The sequence below is a fragment of the Streptopelia decaocto genome (genome assembly GCF_964273445.1).
Source record: "Streptopelia decaocto genome assembly, chromosome: 4".
NCBI lineage: Eukaryota > Metazoa > Chordata > Aves > Columbiformes > Columbidae > Streptopelia > Streptopelia decaocto.
In genome coordinates, this window is record NC_138658.1 from 77,823,146 (window position 1) to 77,840,360 (window position 17,215).

At 56.4% G+C, this 17,215-nt stretch overlaps 2 protein-coding genes across 8 annotated transcripts in view; both read right to left on the reverse strand.

The window, feature by feature from the left end:
* The window catches only part of DYSF (dysferlin), a 101,981-nt gene extending 100,348 nt beyond the window's left edge, over positions 1-1,633 (reverse strand). For 2 of the 3 annotated variants that reach the window (XM_082051893.1, XM_082051892.1), the window contains exon 1: positions 1,353-1,633. In XM_082051893.1, the coding sequence (XP_081908019.1) occupies positions 1,353-1,440 (88 nt within the window). In that variant the 5' untranslated portion in view covers positions 1,441-1,633. The remainder of the gene's footprint in view (positions 1-1,352) is intronic. The other variant, XM_082051894.1, reaches the window with a different exon arrangement.
* A 2,411-nt stretch (positions 1,634-4,044) lies between these two features.
* Positions 4,045-17,215, reverse strand: part of ZNF638 (zinc finger protein 638) — a 61,360-nt gene continuing 48,189 nt past the window's right edge. For all 5 annotated transcript variants that reach the window (XM_082051891.1, XM_082051888.1, XM_082051889.1 and 2 more), the window contains exons 30-34: positions 13,341-13,390; positions 8,851-10,213; positions 7,832-7,894; positions 6,019-6,940; positions 4,045-4,350 (exon numbers count right to left, since the gene is read on the reverse strand). In XM_082051891.1, the coding sequence (XP_081908017.1) occupies positions 4,325-4,350; positions 6,019-6,940; positions 7,832-7,894; positions 8,851-10,213; positions 13,341-13,390 (2,424 nt within the window). In that variant the 3' untranslated portion in view covers positions 4,045-4,324. The remainder of the gene's footprint in view (positions 4,351-6,018; positions 6,941-7,831; positions 7,895-8,850; positions 10,214-13,340; positions 13,391-17,215) is intronic.

Genomic DNA, 17,215 nt, shown 5'->3' on the forward strand with positions numbered 1-17,215 from the left:
ACTGAGCACCAGGACCCCAGGGGTGACACCCCAGGGACACAGAGCATCCGGGGGGCACCCAGACCTGGGGGTGTCACAGCAGAGGGGACACATCAGCATGGGGGGGTCCTGCTGATGGGGGTTTCCGAGCCCCCCACACTCCCAGCTGACACCAGTGGCTGGGGGGCACATCCCCAGTGCCACCCCCTGCCCCTTCTCACTGTCCCCAGAGCAGCTGCTGCTCAGACCCTGTGGGTGAGGGGCTCCCACGGCCATGACCACGCATGGGGACACGGGGACAGGGACCCCAGGAACGTCCCCATGTGCAGAACCAGGCGCGGGGGCGGGAGCCGCAGGCGCGAGCGCACAAGTGCTGACACACGGTCACCGCGGCCCCAAAAAGCTGCTTTTTCACCCCAAGGACGCTGCAAGGCGGCTGCGACAGCTCACCCGCTGCCTCGTGTCTCTTGTCACCCCTTGTGGGGGGACTGGGGACCCAGGCTGGGTCCCCCGTGGTCATGTCAGCACCCAGGGGACCTGGGGGGCCCAGCAGAGTCCCCCAGCCCCGGGCAGAGAAACGGCTGAACCGGGGAGGGGGCACAAAAATCAAAGCCCACAGGACATGGCGGGTGGGGGTCGGGGGTTTCGGGGTGCACACGGGGGGTGTCCAGCGGGTCCCCAACATGCGCCCGTGGGACAGTCCCACCCCTTCACCCCGGGGGGCGCAGGGAGGGGACACAGCGTCCCCCCCTCCCCCGGGAGCGGAGCGGCGGCCAGAAATAGCCCGGGCTGCTGCTGTCACCGCTCAGCAATGTCCCCGGGGGGGCGCGGGGGGAGGGAGGGACGGGGACAGGGGTCCCGGGCACCCAGGCCCCGCGGCGGGGGGCGCGTAGAGCCAGTGCGTGTGGGGGGAACATCGTATGGGGGGAGAATATCAAATTGGGGGGGAACATTATATAGAGGGGGGCGAAATACCATATGGGGGGAACATCGTATAGAGGGGGGAAACATCATATGGGGGGGAAAAACATCATATCGGGGAGGAATATCATATGGGGGGGAACACCGTATGGGGGGGGGCAAAATTGTAGGGGGGGCAAGTATCATGGGGGGGAACATCGTATAGAGGGGGAGGGAAATCATATTGGGGGGAAACATCATATGGGGGGGAAACATCATATGGGGGGGAAACATCATATAGAGGGGGGAACATCGTATGAGGGGCAGAAATATCATATGGGGGGGTGTATCATACAGAGACCCGCGGAGCAGGGGGCAGAGATTCAGGACCCCCCCCCCCGCCCGGTGCCGCGGCAGAGCCCGGCGCGACCCCCCCATGCAGACCCCCCCATGCAGACCCCCCGCGCCCCCACCTGCGAGGCTGGCGGAGCAGTACGCGTCGCTGATGTCCGCGTCCGCCGTGCGGACATTCTCTGCGCGGAGGATGAAGACGCGGAGCATCGTCCGGCCGAGCGCCCCCCCGGACCCGCCTCCTTAAAGGGGAACGGCCCCGGGGCGGGGAGAGCGGGGGGAGGAGATGGGGCTGGGGCGGCCCCCCGCCGGCACGGGCAGGGGAGGGGGGTGTCCCGGGGGACTCGGGATGGGGGCTCTGCTCCCCGGACCGGGAGCTGCTCTTCCCTTCGCTCCATTTCCATGGTGGGGGCTGCTGCCGGAGGGAGAAACCCGCCCCGAGCCCAAGCGGGGTCCCCCCCGTCACCCACCCACCCTGACCCCAACCGGGGTCCCCCTTTGTCAACCAACCCCCCCGCCGACCCCAGCTGGGGTCCCCCTTTGTCACCCACCCACCCTGACCCCAACCGGGGTCCCCCCCGTCACCCCACCCTGACCCCAAACGGGGTCCCCCCATGTCATCCAACCCCCCCCCGATCCCACCTGGGGTCCCTCATTGTCACCCACCCACCCTGACCCCAACCGGGGACCCCTCTGTCACCCACCCCACCCAGAACAACTGGGGCTCCCCCCCTTGTCACCCAACCCCACCCGACGCCAGCTGGGGTTCCCCGTTATCACCCACTCACCGTGAGCCCAATCGGGGTCACCCAACACCCCTGAGTCCAGCTGGGTCCCCCCTGTCACCCACCCCCCAGGGACCCCCTGGGTGCAGCCCCAGCCCCTCCCTATGACACTGGGGGACAATGTCACCCCCAGGGCGGGAGAACGGGGGTTTTGGGGAGCTGAGCCGCACACAGAGTGACCCCTACACCCGCCCGGCACAAAGCGGGGTGTCCCCCCAGAGCCGGGCACCCAGCGGTGGGTGTCTGGGCACAGCCCCAACGCTCCTGCCCCTGCCTCAGTTTCCCCAGCTCCCGCTTTGGCACAGCCGCGCGGTGACAGGTGGGGACACCGCGGTGACAGGTGGGGACACCCGCGGCCCCGGCTATTTCGGGGAGGTGATGGGTTATTTTTACCCTGGGTTTCCCAGCAGAGCTCAGCGAGGTCTGTCCCTGCCAGGACCCCCCAGCCCCACGCTCGCCCCATCGCTGCCGTGCACCCCATTGGGGTGAAATATAACGATGGGTGAAATGTAATTATGGGTGAAATGTAATAATTATGGGTAAGATTAAAAGCGAGGGCACCCACAGGACTCCCCCCGGGGTCCCCGTCCCCCCGCAGCTCCGTCCCCTTCGCTCCCCTTGGACACTCAGCACTAACGTTCTGTCCCTCACCAGGAGCACCCGCGTCCCCATCGCGCTGCACCGAGACCCCCCCAGACCCCACGATCTCGCTGTTTCTTCGCAAGACCCTTCAATGGCTGGAGGAGAAACCCGCACGGGCGGAGGAGAAACCGCTGGAGAAACTCGGCGGGTTTTCCCGACAGCGCCGTGTTTGCAGCCAGGGAGCCGGGGACGGGGCACACGAGGCCGTTTCAATTACCGCCAGCTCTAAAATCTAATTAATTTGCAGCACTGTTTGTCAGGGGATGAACCGAAGCGCAGCGCCATGCGTTTAGGGGAGGAACATTCAGTGAACCAGTGACGGCTCATTCTGGAATTCTGTTTGGGGGTTTTACTTCATTTTTGCTACGTCTGGTTTTCCCACATCACCCTGGGGACAGGCCGGCTTCGTTCAACCCCCGGTTCAGCTGCCCACGGCTCCTGCGCCTCTTCCCGGGGCCGCAGCAGCTCTGCTCTTACCTGGAGTTACCGGACACGCTCCAGCATCGCCACGGGAAGAACCGGGTCCTGGGAGGAGGGTGCGGAGCAGGAGGATTTACCGACCGTGTCCCTGTCCACAGGTCTCGATGTCCCCATCCGCGGGTCTCAATGTCCCCCAGGAACCACGTCCCTGTCAATGGATCTTGATGTCCCCCAGGAACCGTGTCCCCATCCAGAGGTCTCGATGTCCCCCAGGAACTGTGTCCCCATCCACAGATTTCAACGTCCCCCAGGAACTGTGTCCCCATCGATGGGTCTCAATGTCCCCCAAGGAACCTTGTCCCCATCCACGGATCTCAATGTCCCCCAGGAACCATGTCCCCAACCATGGGTTTTGATGTCCCCCAGGAATCGTGTCCCCATCCACAGGTCTCCATGTCCACCAGGAACTCCCGCACAGCCAGGGCTCCCGCACACCCACAGCCGGGGCTCCTGCACAGCCAGGGCTCCCGCACACCCACAGCCAGGGCTCCCGCACACCCACAGCCAGGGCTCCCGCACACCCACAGCCGGGGCTGCTGCACACCCAGGGCTCCCGCACACCCAGGGCTCCCGCACACCCACAGCCGGGGCTGCTGCACACCCACAGCCGGGGCTCCCGCACACCCACAGCCCCTGCACACCCACCGCCCCCGCACACCCACAGCCGGGGCTCCCGCACACCCACCGCCCCCGCACACCCACCGCCCCCGCACACCCACAGCCGGGGCTCCCGCACACCCACCAGCCCCCGCACCCCCACAGCCCCCGCACCCCCACAGCCGGGGCTCCCGCACCCCCACAGCCCCCGCACCCCCACAGCCCCCGCACCCCCACAGCCCCCGCACCCCCACAGCTGGGGCTCCCGCAGTGACCGGAATGCAACAAACCACAGCGAACGCACCCCGTGTAACTATACAGTAAGAACATTTATTCCATGTCGACACCTGTAAAAGTCCCTCCCAGCGGATGGTTTCTATACAACAAAGCCACCTCTTTTGGGTTGTGTTTTTTTTTTTTTAGTCTCTCCGGAGCTCAAAATTTATACAACGTGAATGTTCGTTTCTGAAACAAAACTACAAATCCGGTCATAACAAAATACACAAAATGGACTGGACCCCAAGGTTTAATTCAGTGAAGAATCCTCCTCCTCATGGCGTCACCTGGGCCTCCGCCTGCCCCGTGTCCCCTCAGGCCTCCGCGGGGCCGGGAAGCGCTGCAGGAATGAAGGTGAAAAACACCGTGTTATTCATCAACCCGCGACAAGATCGCGCTATAAAACCAGCGCGGGGTCCAGAAAAGCGTTGCCCAAAAGCCACTGTGCTCCGTGCACCAATAATGTGTGATCTGTACCCAAAGTTTTGCTCCCAAACCGGCGCAGTCGCCGCACAGAATGTTCCCAGGACATAGGGCACAATGGTAACAATCAGGTGTTGAGCAGTGACAGGGACCTGAGTGCGAGGAAGCGGAAAATACCGAATCAGTGCCAGTTTTCTGGCTGCCAAACGCACTTTTTGCCCATTTTCTGTCTGCGAGATGTGAAGTTTCCCATGTGTGAGACCCAAGGCAGCGGAGCAGGGAACCCGCCCAACGCGCTTCTGGACGCACCATGGGGTCTTTACAAATGTCTTAAAAGTGACGGCGAAACAGGAGCCGGTCCCGGGACCCGCGCCGGCCTCACCAAATCCTCCACTTGCCGCGTTGAACCCTTTGTCACACAGTTCTCTGCCGCTGCCAACTCCTGACCAGCCCCCGGGAGCGCCCGTGGCTCCAGCGGCTCCCCGGGGAGCTCAAGGGCTCTCAACGCTTTTGTACAAAAATAGATAGATATATACACACATTTTTAAAACTGTGTAAGCTGCGTTTCCAGCCACTGAAAGCTGGCAAACTCCTAAGGGGAACACTCCAAACCCACATGCCGCTTCAGCTTAGACCGACACGAAGATGCACTGTAAAATAAATGAATAAACACCCCACCTTCGGGCCGCTGGTCACTCTCAGTCTGGTTTTTCTGTTCTGGGGTTTTTCTGGGGTTTGGGGTTTGTTGGGGTTTTTTGTTTGGTTTGATTTTTGGTTTTTTTTGCTTGTGTTTTTGGTCTGGTTTGGTTTTTGGGGGGGTTTGGGTTGGTTTGGGGAGGGGGTTGGTTTTGGTTTTTGGGGGTTTGGTTTTGGTTTTTGGGGGTTTGATTTGTTTTTTTGTGGGGATTTGGTTTGGTTTGTTGTGGGGGTTTGGTTTGGTTTGTTGTGGGGGTTTGGTTTGAGGGGGTTTGGTTTGGTGTTTTGGGGGTTTGTTTTTGGTTTTGTGGGGGTTTGGTTTAGTTTTGGGGGGGTTTGGTTTGGTTTTGGGGGGGTTTGGTTTGGTTTTTTGTTGTGGGGGTTTGGTTTGGGGGGGTTTGGTTTGGTGTTTTGGGGAGGTTTGGTTTGTTGTGGGGGTTTGGTTTGGTTTGTTGGGGGGGTTTGGTTTGGTTTTTTGGGGGGAGTTTTTTTGTGGGGGTTTGGTTTGTTTTTTTTGGGGGAGTTTTTTTTGTGGGGGTTTGGTTTGTTTTTTTTGGGGGGGGAGGTTTGGTTTGGTGTTTTTGTGGGGGTTTGGTTTTGGTTTTTGGGGGTTTGGTTTTGTGGGCGTTTGGGCTGGTGTTTTGTGGGCGTTTGGGCTGGTGTTTTGTGGGCGTTTGGGCTGGTGTTTTGTGGGTTTGGTTTGGTTTGTTGTGGGGGTTTTTGTTTCCCCAGTATCTCTTTCATTAACTTTGCCAAAGATCTGCGATTTCCCAGCTCCCCATTTGCAACCAGGATCTCTGTGCGCTCGGCACTGAGCACAAGCATCTTATTTTACACTTTATATTCATGTTTTCTACTATTTTTCTAGAAGCCAGGAGGGCCTCCTTACCTCTGGGCTTTGCGTTTGCAGGCACAACTTCTGGCCTGGTCTCTCCCACAACTCCCATTTCTTCCGGCCCTGCCGCAGCCACAACATCTTCATCCTCCTCCCCCCTGCTCAGGTTTTTCGCTGGGAAAGGATTTTCCTCCTCCTTGTCCTCCTCTCCAACTTCGTCAACCGTCACGAAGTTCAGTTCTTCCTTCAGACGATTGAAATCGGCCAGAAAATCGTCTTCGTCCTCGTTGACCTCGTCCAGGGTCACCAGAGGGTTGTCGTCCGCGTCCTCCTGGATCTCGTCCACCGTCACCAACGCGCTGGGGTCGTCGGGGACCTGCGAGGAGGTGTCTGCGGGATCCCCCTTCTCGTCCTCCTTGTGCTTCGCGGCGTCCTCCGCGCTCAGGCCCGCGGGCTCGTTCAGCGGCAGCTCCTCCACCTCCCCGATCTCATCCACCGTCACCAAGGGCTCGGCTTTTAAATCCGGCTCCTCGAACGCCGAACCAGGAACGTCCTTCTGGGAGCCCGGCTCGTCCTGCTCCGACAGCTCGTCCAAGGTGACGAGCGCCTGCGGGTCCTTCACGGCTTCCGAGAGCGGTTCCTCCTCCTCCATCACCTCGTCCACCACCACCAGGCCCTGCAGCTCGCTCAGCGCCTCCAGATTGGCCACGGCCATGAGCTGCGCGGTCACCTCCTCCTCCTCCTCCTCGGTCTCATCCAGCGTGAGGAAGGCGGGCGGGCGCTCGGCGGCGCGGCCGGCGCAGCTCCGGGCTCTCCTCCGCTTGGCAGGGGGCTCGCAGCTGGGCTGGGGCCGCGCAGCCGCTTTCCTCTTGGCCCGGGGGGGGTTCCGCCGCGGTCGAACCGGGGGCTCCGTCTCCTCCACGACCTCGTCCACCGTCACAAATTCATCCAGGTTGAACGGAAACAGCTTCTCTTCCTAGGGAGGGTAAAAACGGGAATTAAAGCAGGTTTAACGCTCAGCCAGCGCCAAACGCCGCCAGCCACAGGGCGCCCATGAAAAGCATCCGGGCGCTGAACAGCACAAGGAGGGAAAAGAAGGAAAAGCAACTTGAGGGTAGAAAAACAACCGTCAGGCCTTCAGCCTCAGCGTTTTCATCACCACGATTTGCGTGAAGTAAGCAGATTCAATGCAGAAACCCAAAGAGTTTTTAAAAAAACAGCAGACGAACCGACAAAATGTGTGTCTGTTAAAACACCCAGGCCCTGAAAACTCCACGCACATTTTTGCAATGACTTGCAGGGGACGAGTGGAAATCTGAGAGCCCCAGAGCATCCTTCAAAAACCCCACTGTCCCGTGTCGACACCTCCGTCTCTTCCCTAATTATCCGCTGCTACGAAACAGGAGACTAATTACACGTTTCGATCCAGCAAACTGATTGTGTGTCCCGCTGGCTCCAGCTCCAGCCCCGCGGCGGGACGGGGGTAAGGTGGGCGAGGTGGGTACTTGAAATCAACCAATACATCCATTTTAGACAGTAAAACACACCCAAATATCCACTCCAGCCCAAGCCATGCATTCCATTTCTGCACTGAACTGTTCTGAAGTTGGTTTTCAAAATATTCCATCCTACCATGGTGCGTCGCAGCCTCTGAGCAGCAGCAGCATCTGCGCAGGACTCGACAAAGCAAATACCAGCTCACAAAAGGACAGAACAACTTGATAATCCCCCTTCTGAGCAAGTTCCCACACTCAGTGAAGACTCGCTTCAAATAATTCCCTGGTGAAGGACGCTAAGGACTCTTCAAACACACACACACCACATCCAGGACCATGGGATTCAAGCTGAGCTGTGGCTCCCTCCTCACCTCTTTCTGATTCACGCCGCTGCTGCCCCCTTTGGCAGGTTTAGCATTGCCAGCAACAGACACCTGCAAAACGGAGACAAAAGACATGAAATCTGTTAAGTCAACCAACCTGTCCACAGGAGAAAACAAACAATAAAACGAAAGCAGCTCTATTTTCCTGTAATGAAGCTTTGAAGTTGTCTGGATGCTGCCCAGAGGCCGGGCAGCAAGCCACGGGCACAGCGCGGCGCTGAGCAGGACTCAACAGAGCACCTGTCAGCTCACAAAACCACAGAACAACTTAATAATTGCCATGCCGAGCAAATCCAAGGACACGAAGTTACCGCACTCAGTAAAGACTCGCTTCAAAAATACCTTGCTGTGTTTTTCCAAGGGGTGTTTTCCAAGCAGGCGCGCGCGGGCGCCGCACACACGGCATCCCAGAGCAACCGGCTGCCCCGCTCGTCACGGCAACTGCTCTGCTGGCCCAAAGCAGCACAGAGGCCTATGGAACGGGAGCGACACCTCCTGTCCCACGCTCAGCAGCTGCGCGCAGCACGCAGCTCGTCCCCAAACAGGTTCTTCACGGGGTGTGCATGCAAATGAGCCCAATTTAGCACACAGAGGGGCGATATTGTTTATTACAGTTGCACAGTCTGGATGCTGAACAAAGCCAGCGAGAAAAGGAACAGCCATTATATACAAACTCTTCTTATGTTCACACCTGAAGAGCCAACTGGCTACACATTTGCATATGGGTTACATATTCACTTTAGTGTATAATGAGCAACGTTCAGCTAAAGGACACTTCATCCAATAGTCTCGAGATGAGCGTTAAAGCCGCTCGACTCATTGTGCGGGTTCAAAAGGTGTGAAGGTGCAAGGACAGTCTGATTAGGTGGTTTGCAAGTCACCCTTATCAGACTGTCCCAAACCCAAAAGGATTTACATATCTTTACGTTAGCAAACGCAGGCAGGATTCATTCTGTAAGTGACAATGACATTATCAGGGACTGAACCAGCCTTCCTGCCCTCCTCACCTTAGTGCTGCCGGCGTCTTTCTTCCCGCTGCAGATTCTACTCTCCCCGTCTTGGGCCGGTTTGGAACCAGCCCGAGGTTCCTTCTCCTGCTGCGATGAATTCCTCCCGTTCCCCCCCTTTGCGGCCGCGACACAGCTCCTGCTGGCTCTGCCCCTGCCGGCCCGCGGAGGAGCCTCTTCCTTCGACGCCGCTCTCCTCGCCAGCGCCGTCTGGCTCCGCGTCTCCGGCTTCGAGGGAGTTTTCTGCTCGCCCCCTTTCCAGAGGCAGGGCTGGTTTCTCCAGGCCGGACACCTGGACTTGGATATATCTGGCAGATACACCACCGCCTTTAAAATCGTTTTACCCACACAGGACGAGTCTTTGATGGACAGAGAGGAGTTCAACGTCACCGCTTTGCGGGTTTCATCAGTTTTTGCTGCTCCTGTTCCTTTACTTTGATGAGCTTTGGTTGAACCTCCCTCGTCATTCTCACTGACAGCATTTGGAGCATCTTCCATAGCAGTGTCAACCTTGTTCACCGAGTTTTCAAGTTTCTTCTCAGTTTCTGCTTCAGTTTTGACCAAAAGCTCTTGGGGGTTCTCCTCTGCGGCTCTTCCAACCGTGGGCACAGGCTCTTCTGCTTTCAGCTCCGCGGCTGCTCCAGCCACATCCAGTTGCTCCTCAGTGGCCGCCCCGGTTTGCAGCACAGGTTTCTTCTCTGTTACCGCAATTACAGGTATTTCTTGCTCAGTTTTCACAGCATCACAAACAGTATCTTTTTCGGGTGCACCCAACTGGTTTGTTTGCGCGGCGCCGGCTGGCGCCATCTCCACCGCGGGCGCGTCGGGCTCGGGGGGCAGCGCCGCGGGGACGGCTCCGGTGGGCTCCCCTGCTGCCAAACCCACCGATGGCACATCTTCATCCCCACCCGCGGCCGACAGCCCTGCTGAACCAAGGGCAGGAGCAGAGAACGCTTTGTCCTGCTCTTCAACATCCTCCTCCGATGCGGATACAGCAGCAGGTTCAAACAACGCTGGTTCAGGACGATCTTTAACCGCCTCTTCTTTCTCAGCACTGGGCGGCGGCAGCGCCGCTTCTGACCTCGCCTGAGATGATTCAGCAGCAGCGGGTCTGACAGACGCCACAGCCGCTTCAGCTCCAGCGTCCACCTTCTCCGCAGCCGCCGGTGCCGGTGCCGGGGCAGCTGCCGTGGCGGCTCCATCGCGCCGGGACTCAGAGGGCTCCGTCTGCAGCGCCGACGCCTCCTCTGCGCTGGGACAGGGGGAAGCGGGTCCTTGCTTTGCCACGCTGGGCTCTGCTGGAGGAGGAGCAGCTGCTGTTTGCACCGCTCCTGACGCCTCCGGATCAGTTTTGAAGCCAGAGCTAAATGCATTTAAAAAAAAAACAAGAAAAGAAGAAATCAAACTACATTGAGAATTCTACAGTTACCAGGAACCTCTTGACGCCAGTGGTGGGGGGGTCTCCTGATGCATTAGCGCTTCGCATTTGGAAATCTGCCTGTCAGGGTTAAAATGGTTAAAAATATTGAGCTGATTTGTTTTATGCTTCTGTCCAATCCACCTCAGTACCGCAAGGCTCTTACATGTTGAATTACATGACGTGCAGTCAGACCTGTCGCCCTGTGAGCTCGGCGCTCCCACCCCCAAAATTCAGGTCCCCAGAGACAAAGCAGAGTGCACAAGCACATACAGAGCAAAACTAAAGCTTCGGTGTCCCTGGCCAAAGGGGTTGGGGCAGTTTGGTTTGGAGAGGGCAGGCTCTGCAGCCACAGGCCTGGAGAGCTCCTCCAGCAGCCAGGAGGCTGAGAAGCTTCATTTTGTGTTTCTGGTTCGGGTTTAAGGGGAGGGAGAGGTCGCTTTGGTTCTAACGTGCAGTGAGCTGGCACGGGAGCGGGAACAGGAGACATCCCCTGGGCCAGGCTCCGGTTTCACTGACTGACCCCACTGTCAGCTCTAGCGTCACAGAGCCCAGCATGACAAAGCAGAGGCCGGAGCTCTCAGAGCACTTGGGTTACGGGAAGCGCGTTAGTCCTCTCGGAAAGAAACAAACTGTGCACGATCTCGGGAAACTGGAGATGTCTGTGTCCCTTTTCCCCAAAGCTTGAGAAAACAAGCATCCCAACACCTCACGCGTCTCTAGAGGGAAAGGTGCCAAGGTAACAACACTGACAATCTCGCCAAGCGCTGGAAAAGACACAAAAGCAGCAAATACACATAATTAATCCGTGGTTACGTACAATGGAGCAGCCTGTGCTATGGTTTCTCACAACCGATGGATGTGAGAAAGGCTGCACAGTTGTATAAACCCTCATGAAAATAAAGACCAGAGAGGCTGGCCATGCTGGGAATACTCCCAGCACAATGGCAGCAAGAAGATGAAGGTTGGAACAACTGGAGTTGAGCGCAGATGGAAACGCTGTGTCTGGCAGTGGACACCAAGGTTTCCCCCGGAGCCGTGGGCACCGTCCTCTGCTGCCCCGCTCATCACAGACCTGGGTGAAGAGCCCGAGCGCACCCCGGCCCGTTTGCTGCCCATCCCAAACTGGGAGGACGGGCTGAGCCAGCAGAGGCTGCGCTGCCATGCAGAGCCCTGGCCACAGAAAACCTGATGGACTCAACAACGGCAAGTGTGGGGGCCTGCAGCTGGGCAGAACAGCCCCCGGCACCAGCACAGGTTGGGGGACCTGCTGAAAGCAGCTCTGCAGGGACCTGGGAGCTCTGGGGGACAACGGGGTGACCATGAGTCACCAATGTGCCCTGTGGCCAAGAGGCCAATGGGACCTGGGGTGTGTGGGGAAGAGTGTGAGCAGCAGGTCAGGGAGGTTGTTCCTGCCCCTCTGCTCTGCCCTGGGGAGGCCCCATTGGCAGAATGGGGTCCAGTGCTGGACTCCCCAGTTCAAGAGGGACAAGAAATCACTGGAGACAGTCCAGGGAGGGACACGGAGATGCTGAGGGGTCTGGAGCATCTTTGTGCTGAGGAGACACAGAGAGCTGGGGCTGTTGAGTGGAGAAGAGAAGCTGAGAGGGATGTGATCAATGGATCGGTATCTCAGGGTGGGTGTCAGAGGATGGACCAGACTCTGTTCAGTGGTGCCCAACGCCAGGGTGAGGGGCAATGGGCACAGACTGAAACACAGGAGGCTCCATCGGAACATGAGCAGAAACTTGTTTGCTGGGAGGTGCCAGAGCCTGGCCCAGGCTGCCCAGAGCAGGTGTGGAATCTCCTGCTCTGGGACATTCAAACCCGCCTGGACCCACCTGCGTGATCTGCTCTGGGACCCTGCGTGATCTGCTCTGGGACCCTGCGTGATCTGCTCTGGGACCCTGCGTGATCTGCTCTGGGACCCTGCGTGATCTGCTCTGGGACCCTGCGTGACAGGGCTGGGCTGGGGATCCACAGAGCTCCTGCAGCCCCGCCAGCCTGGGGCTCTGTGAAATGTGAGAGGAGAGACAAGAAGGGATCCGAATTCTGCTCCAAAGACCACACCCGTCTCCAAGGGGCTGCTTAGACCTGTCCCCAGTTTAAACTCGTCACTCACAAACGTTTTAGGCTCAGTGTGTCTCGGGGCTGTCTTGTTTGGTTTTTCCGCCAGAATGTTGGTTTACAACACAGAAGATATTCTGACATGGATTAAACCTTGTTTGTCCTACAGACCACTGAGATTTCCATCTGTGCAGCACAACAGGACCTGGATAAGTCAGAGCGCGAAGCCCAGAAGGCAGCTCAAGGCCCAGGTTTGGCACCCCGGCACAGAACGCTTAATTAAACCCAAGCTTTGGTGCTGTGCCCAACATGCCCCACTTCTGTCTCCTTCCACAGCAACACCCACCCCGTGCCTCCCACACAACCCGCTGGTCTCCAGAACACACGGACAGGCTCAAGCCGCACTGGCACACCAGGTGCTTTAAGTCAGATTCGGTAACAAGAGCTCTTGGAACGATCTACCCATCTATAACAGCATTCCCAAAACGTGAATCGAGCTCTAAACCCAACCAATAGTTACTGTACAATCGGAAATTTTGCTACAACCAATATCCGTAAAACAATCTGAAATGGCACATGTCAAAACCACCAGTTTGCGTTTCCAGGTTCTGATGGAGCATCTAAACACACTTGAAAATCAATTCAGGGACACGTATCGCAGCATGAAATTAATGTTAATAAGTTAAACAGGGAAGTTTCAGTTTATTTTTAGCATTTGGAAACAAAACCAATAGAGTCAGACGCTCTGACAGAGGAAAGACGAGATAAAGCAATCACTGCCCGGTTAAATACAACAGAAACTGTCTTACCAACATGTATCTCCAAACAAACTTTGCAGGACCTGGGGTAAAAGAGCTGCCAGCAGCTCTCATAGACATGACTCAAAATACACTAAAGAATCCTCCCCAGAAACAACCAGCTAAAAACCTTCCTCTTGCTAAGAGAAAAAAACATGCAAAGAAAAACGGAAACATGATTAACTAGTGGAAAGACAGACCAGACATACCTTCCTCTGCTGGGCTCCGCCTCCTTCGCTTCTGTCTTCACAACTTCAGCCTGAAAGGCAAAGATGAGGGTTCGGTATCACGGGCTTTCAGAAGCAGCAGCGCGGATTTGTCTAACGCAGCGAATGAGCGACACCACAACCCAAAACCTGGGCACAAATCGCCTGAGAGAGCGAACGACCGGGAACTGCTGTAAAACTGCGTCCCACGGAACGTATTTCATGAGACAGCAAATCACAGTGCACGGCAGCGTAGGGGTTTTACTCCAAGTTCGCTGGGCAGAATGTGACGCACCACTGGGGGGGCTGTTCACCTCATTTCTGAGCAGAATTATTGTTATTATTATATCTCCAGAAACCCCAAGGCCAGGTTCTGTCCCTGAGAAGCTGCTCATGCAGCGCTCGTTTCTCATGGGGTGACTACACCCGTCTGCTTTCTGTGATGTACAATGAACGTGAAGTGAAATCATGGCTCCCGAAAACAAGGTGCCGAAGTGCCCAAGCTCCGCAGCCGTCACGGTCAGTACTGCAGGCCCAAAGAACCGGAAAAACCTTTAAAAACGCAGAGTTGGAATCTCAACCTCTTTTCTGAATGTATTCTAAACTAATTTGAAGATTATCACTATTAGAAAGAGCATCGGATAAATGGATACGTGGAATTCATGTTCATCTTTTACTTACGCACATAACTCCAAAGCCTTCAGCCTTCCCTTTCCAAAAACACCTATTCCAGAGGTCGGTGCCAGCTCTCATTTGGACACGGTACAATGAATTAAAGATGAGGGTTATTCCTTCAGACGGAGTTGGAGGCTTCCAGAGGAGATGCCCGCAGCAAACGGAGCCTCGAGCTCAGTGCTGCTGCGGCACCGGCGCAGAACCCATGGGCGAGGGGGACGGACACACCGCAGCCAAGAACAGACGCAGAAACGCGGTTTTCCCTCTTATGACCACCTCACCGATAAAAATAAAGGCAAGGAATTCATCCCCGAAGCACAGCTGGATTTGGCATTTGTGCAAAGCTGTGCCAGCGCATTGACAGCGACTGGGGTGACACCAGCCGTGCTCCGAATCCACACCCCGGCTGCGCATCCTCCTTCACCGGCATAAGAGTCTCCCCACATTTTTGTTATTTCGGCAGTACCGAGTTCAGACATTAGCAGCAAAATTACAGGAACAAAACTCCTGTGCAGGAAACAGTCAGGGTGGAGCCCATGCAAGGAAGCTGGAGGTGCACGAGCCCAGGGGACGCGGCGAGATGCACCCGAGGTTCTGGGGGTGAAGCTGCTGAGCCACTGCCCAGCACGCTGGAGAAGCCGTGGCAGCGGTGAGGCTCTCACCGACCGCAAAAAGGGAAATACACCCTCATTTTTAACAAGGGATAAAAGGCAGACCTGGGGAAACACAGGCCAGTGAGCGGCAGGATGATGGAGCAGATCCTCCCGGAAACTGCGCTGAGACACATGGAAAATGAGGAGATCGGTGACAACAAATCATACCTGACAAATCCAGCCTTCCAGGAGGGGGTCAATGCGCTGGGGGATAAGGGAAGAGCGACCAACACCATCGACCTGGGCTTGTGCCAGAGCCTGACACCGTCCCGCACGACAGCCCGTCTCCAAAGCCGAGACGCGGATTGGAGGGACGGACCCTCGGTGGGGGAGCAGTTGGCTGGATGGCGGCACTCAAAGAGTTGGGGTCAATGGCTCCATGTCCAAGCGGAGAACAGTGACAAGCACAATATGAGTTTGCAGCTGAGAAACAAACCGTGTCCTGGGCTGTGTCACCCGCAGCAGGAGGAGGAAGGGGACTGTCCCCTTGGTGAGACCCCCCTGCAGTGCTGGTCCAGCTCTGGGGACAGCACAGGACACACATGGACCTGCTGAGAGGGGCCAGAGGAGCCCCAGGAATGACCCGAGGCTGGAACAGCTCTGCTGGGGACAGGTGAGAGAGTTGGGGTGTTCAGCTGGAGAAGAGAAGCTCCGGGGAGACCTTAGTGTGGCCTTTCTGGGCTTAAAAGGGGCTGATGGGGACAGATTTTTGGGCAGGGCCTGTTGTGACAGGACAAGGGGTGATGGTTTAAACTAAAGGAGGGAGATTCAGGCTGGACATGAGGAAGAATTGTTGGCCCTGAGGGTGGTGAGAGCCTGGCCCAGGTTGGGCAGAGAGGTGGTGGATGAACCATCCCTGAGACATCCCAGGCCAGGCTGGACGGGGCTCTGAGCAACCTGAGCTGGTGAAGATGTCCCTGTCATGGCAGGGGGGGCAGAGGGGCTGGGAAGGGCCCTCCAACCCAAACCATCCTGTGATAATGTAATTAAACGAGCACCTACATGACCGCTGTGACTGTGCCGCTGGCATCAGTTTCAGCCTCTCTCTGTATCACCAAATGCACAGCTGGAAAAACATATTATTCTGAGAAGAGCGCGTGAATGCGGCTCTTTGTCAGCGCCGAACTCTGCTCGATGAAACATTTACAGTGACAAAGGCACGCTGTTCTGTGGCTACACGAGGTATAGGGCACTGCTATACAAAGCAGCTCCCACAGCAGCCTGGACAGACATTCCTTAGCGGGAGCACTTCAAGGAATGATATTTTGCTTGTTTTTCAGTGCTAAGGGAGCTAATTTTTTGTGTTTTCTGGACTTGAGGGAAAGCTCATCAGCACTGCTCTCCACAGAACGGGCTCTGCACCTGCACACCAGCTGCGGACTTGCTTGAAAGGGGCGTTTTTAGTCTGCTCCCAGAGCTACCCGTGTCCCAAATCTCAGCCTGGGTATCGTCCTATGTCCTGAACCACCACAGGTGTTATTTAACAACTATGGCCCTACCAGAAATGTCCTATTGGCGCCGTATGTCGTTAAAAACAGGAATCCTACACACCACACAGCCACCCTGTGGACTTGATAATTAATGATGCTTTTCAGTAAAGCAGAAGAAAGTGTCAATACAAACCAGACCACGATCCAGGCCAATGGTCAGTACAGAACCTATTGGTTAAAAAGAAATCTGAAATTCACTGTGATGCTCAGTGCAAACCCCACTGACGGCTCTGTCAGCGCGGGACGTACTATTACATGTGTGGATGATGTTTTTTCCCTCCCTGCTGTAGTAATGGACTGAAGTTCCTTGTGACAAGGACACCTCAAGTCAAACTTTCTCTGGTGCTGAGCAAAAGCGAAGGGGAAAAGCTGAAGTGCAGAATGGGATCCCAAAGCCACGTGGCTGAGCAGGAGCAGCCACGTGCAGGGACCGGGAGCTCTGGAACGGGGCTCACAGGGACCAGCACTCCAAAAAAGGCAACAAAACAACAACAGAACCCAAAAGCCCATACATATTTCAGTCTCAATCCTCACACCACGTCTGGATTCACGTTCTCCACCCTGGAAGCTGCAACAGTATTAGGATGTGGCTGATATTTGCATTTCTTGCTTAAAGCTCTTTATGCATCCAGTGCAACAGGCACTAAGCTCCTTTGTCTCCTGCTGCAGTAACTGGGTCTGGAATCAAGGGGACTAAAGCCGATGAGCTGCTGAAGGTGAATCAAACTACATCAGAAAAAAACTGATAATTTCAGTCATCAATCTTTTCTAACCAGTAGGAAACAGTTGCTTCCCTCCTTTCCTCCTTTTTGTCTTCATCCTTCATTAAGAAATACTTCCAGCGGTGGAAAGAGATTCCATACGCAGTGGTAAAATACAGGAAGAAAGGAAAGACAGACAAACACCACGGCGTGGTTCTGCACCTCTGCCGAGCCCCGGAGCTGATCCAGCTCCCAGCGGTGCCGGTTTCCAGCAAACAGCGCAGGAAACCTCGACGTCGTCACCATGAGCCGGTTGCTGGAGGCCACGAAAATCAACGTGCTATGGAAAAGAAGGAATC